This window comes from Tupaia chinensis, unplaced genomic scaffold, assembly GCF_000334495.1.
Source record: "Tupaia chinensis unplaced genomic scaffold, TupChi_1.0 Scaffold142100_1, whole genome shotgun sequence".
Classification (NCBI taxonomy): Eukaryota; Metazoa; Chordata; class Mammalia; order Scandentia; family Tupaiidae; genus Tupaia; species Tupaia belangeri.
In genome coordinates this window covers 1,025,138-1,027,265 of record NW_006201951.1, presented here as the reverse complement: position 1 = coordinate 1,027,265, position 2,128 = coordinate 1,025,138, and the positions used below count along the sequence as shown (strand labels likewise).

The window sequence follows — 2,128 nt, the reverse complement described above, 5'->3', positions numbered from 1 at the left end:
CGTACAGCCAAGGTGACCCTAGGTCTGTCCCGAGTGGACGACGCTGTGGCCTCCAAGCACCCGGTGAGAAGGCCGTCCTGACGCTCGGGCCCAGGCCTCAGGAGCTGCCCTGCCGGCCCTGGGGTTGGCGGAGGTGCGGGAGAGGGACCCTTTGCTGTGGGGTGGGGGCATCCTGGGTGGACATGGCCACAGTCTCACTCCCAAGTCAGGGTGTGCCCGGAGGGGCATGGGGGCAGTGGGGAACTCAGCCCTCAGCTCCCCACCTCCATCCCAGGGACTCTGGGAATATGCCGCATGCCAGTCCGGGGCCTTCATGAAGGGAGTGTTCACATTTGTCACAGGTAGGCTGGGGCGTGGTGTCCCAGGGTGTCCTGGGCTGTGACTCCCCAGCAGGCGGTGCCAAGTCACCTGCCGCCCCAGAGGTCCCTGGGCAGCCCCTGGGCAGGCAGACTGATGGGACCCTGCTTGCTTGGCAGGCAGCAGTGCGACCTTCGGCCTGCAGATGCTCCTCCAGAGGAGGTTTACGTATCCTTGGCAGTGGAGCCTGCTGGGGGCCGTCGGTGGGTTGACTGGGGCCCTGGAAACTCACCAGAGATGCTTGGCTGGGGTGGGTTCTGCTGGACACAAGGCCTGCATTCTGACATCCCTGCGTCCAGCGTGGGGTCCCTACTCTCAGGAGGGATGGGTACTGCCAGAGCCCACCCACCACATCTGCCCAGGAGCCACACCCAGGTCTCCTTCCCCGAGAACGGCAGAGCCCGAGCCTGCAGCCCACCACCCTCCTGCCTCCCTCCCCAGTTGCAGGCTCCGTGGCCAGCTATGGGGTGACCAGGGTGGAGTCTCAGAAATGCAGTGACCTCTGGCTCTTCCTGGAGACTGGGCAGCTCCCCAAAGATATGGGCACAGGTGAGGGGTGCAGGGCGTGGGAGGTGGAAGCCCAGGAGCAGGCAGGCGGGGCCCTGTGAAGGACGGGGTGGGGCCCTGCCTCCACCTGTGCACTGAGCCCACAGCGGGCAGACCTTGAAGAGTGCTACTCACCAGGCATGGGGTGCCCACAGTGCAGAGCCAGGACTGCGGGAAGGGCCACTGCAGCTGCCTGGCACAGCCAAGGGGAGGCGCCCACTGAGACCCTGTGTAGGACACAGCTTCCGATCCCTGCCCTGCCTCCATGCCAGCTGTCTTTGCCATGGGGCGTGGTTGTTCGTCGCAGTAAAGTGGTCAGGGACTCCATCCACGCTGCCTGTGGTGCTGACTGTCCCCCTTGGCTTTTTACAGATCAGCGTGTGTAAGAGAGCTTCAACTGGGGCCTGGGGCACAGCCCTCAGCACCCACACCCCAGAGTGACCCGGCCGTGTCCCCTGCCTGCACACGTGACCAGACCCAGCAGCTGCCCAGGATGGGGTCAGAAAGGGCTGTTCCCAGGGTGGCGGTTTTCTCCAGGGAAGTGAGAAACAGATGACGCTCGGAGCCAGAGGGCCCATGTCCAGCTGCACGCTCCTGTTTGGGGGCAGCAGCCTGGGGGCGGGATGGACAGGGTTTCCGTAGTCTGTGGTGCTCTGGCCCCTGCACCCCAAGTCCGAGGTAACGGCTGATGTTGGGGAGTGAGAGTAATAAACGGCGTGCCCTTTTCCACCCGAGTCCTGAGCAACTGAGAAACAAGCCAATGGGCTAAGGGGAGGGTGAGCAGTTAGACGGGTGGGCAGGGTATTCCCCGCTGGGCACCTCGGCCCTCCCATCAGAGTGGCTGCACCATGTAGGGTCTGCCCCTCTGCAAGTTAGCAGAGAAGACACAGAAGGAAGTGTGAGGACACCCACTGCCTGTCACCCCAAACTCACCAATCAGATGAAGTCACTTCTGGGGAGAAGGCAAGGGCAGAGCCTGTCGGAGGTCTGTCCCAGGGACTGGGACATGGGAGGGCCACAGCAGCCTTCTCGGACAATGTCTGCAGAGCGTCTAGTGCGCCATCAGAGCCGGGCGTCAGGACGAAGTGGCAGAAAGCCCCAACTCCAGCAGCTTGCGGAAGTCCGTCAAGGGGCTGAGCGAGGCTTGGCAGGGGAGCAGGCACCCAGACCCTGTCTGTTTCTTGCCCTAAGGGCCTCCATTCCCAAGTGCGCCCCATGGCTCCCA

The 2,128-nt window shown here is 63.8% G+C and overlaps 1 protein-coding gene across 2 annotated transcripts; it reads left to right on the top strand.

Moving 5' to 3' along the window:
* Positions 1-6: 6 nt before the first annotated feature.
* TMEM141 (transmembrane protein 141) lies at positions 7-1,637 on the top strand. 2 transcript variants are annotated; one of them, XM_006163333.2, is made up of 5 exons: positions 7-63; positions 275-341; positions 477-560; positions 799-906; positions 1,276-1,637. In XM_006163333.2, exons 2-5 carry the CDS (start codon positions 314-316, stop codon positions 1,287-1,289), a joined length of 234 nt encoding a protein of 77 aa, XP_006163395.1. In that variant the 5' UTR covers positions 7-63; positions 275-313; the 3' UTR covers positions 1,290-1,637. The 2 variants fall into 2 exon arrangements, with proteins under 2 accessions (XP_006163395.1, XP_014437561.1); XM_014582075.2 differs by lacking the exon at positions 7-63 and adding an exon at positions 67-133.
* The last annotated feature ends 491 nt before the right edge of the window (positions 1,638-2,128 follow it).

Bases quoted from the DNA above. Each gene is read 5' to 3' on its own strand.
- TMEM141 (XM_006163333.2), top strand. From the start codon at position 314: ATGAAGGGAGTGTTCACATTTGTCACAG. The intron at 342-476 runs GTAGGCTGGGGC...CTTGCTTGGCAG, and splicing joins AGTGTTCACATTTGTCACAG to GCAGCAGTGCGACCTTCGGC. The intron at 561-798 runs GTGGGTTGACTG...CTCCCTCCCCAG, and splicing joins GAGCCTGCTGGGGGCCGTCG to TTGCAGGCTCCGTGGCCAGC.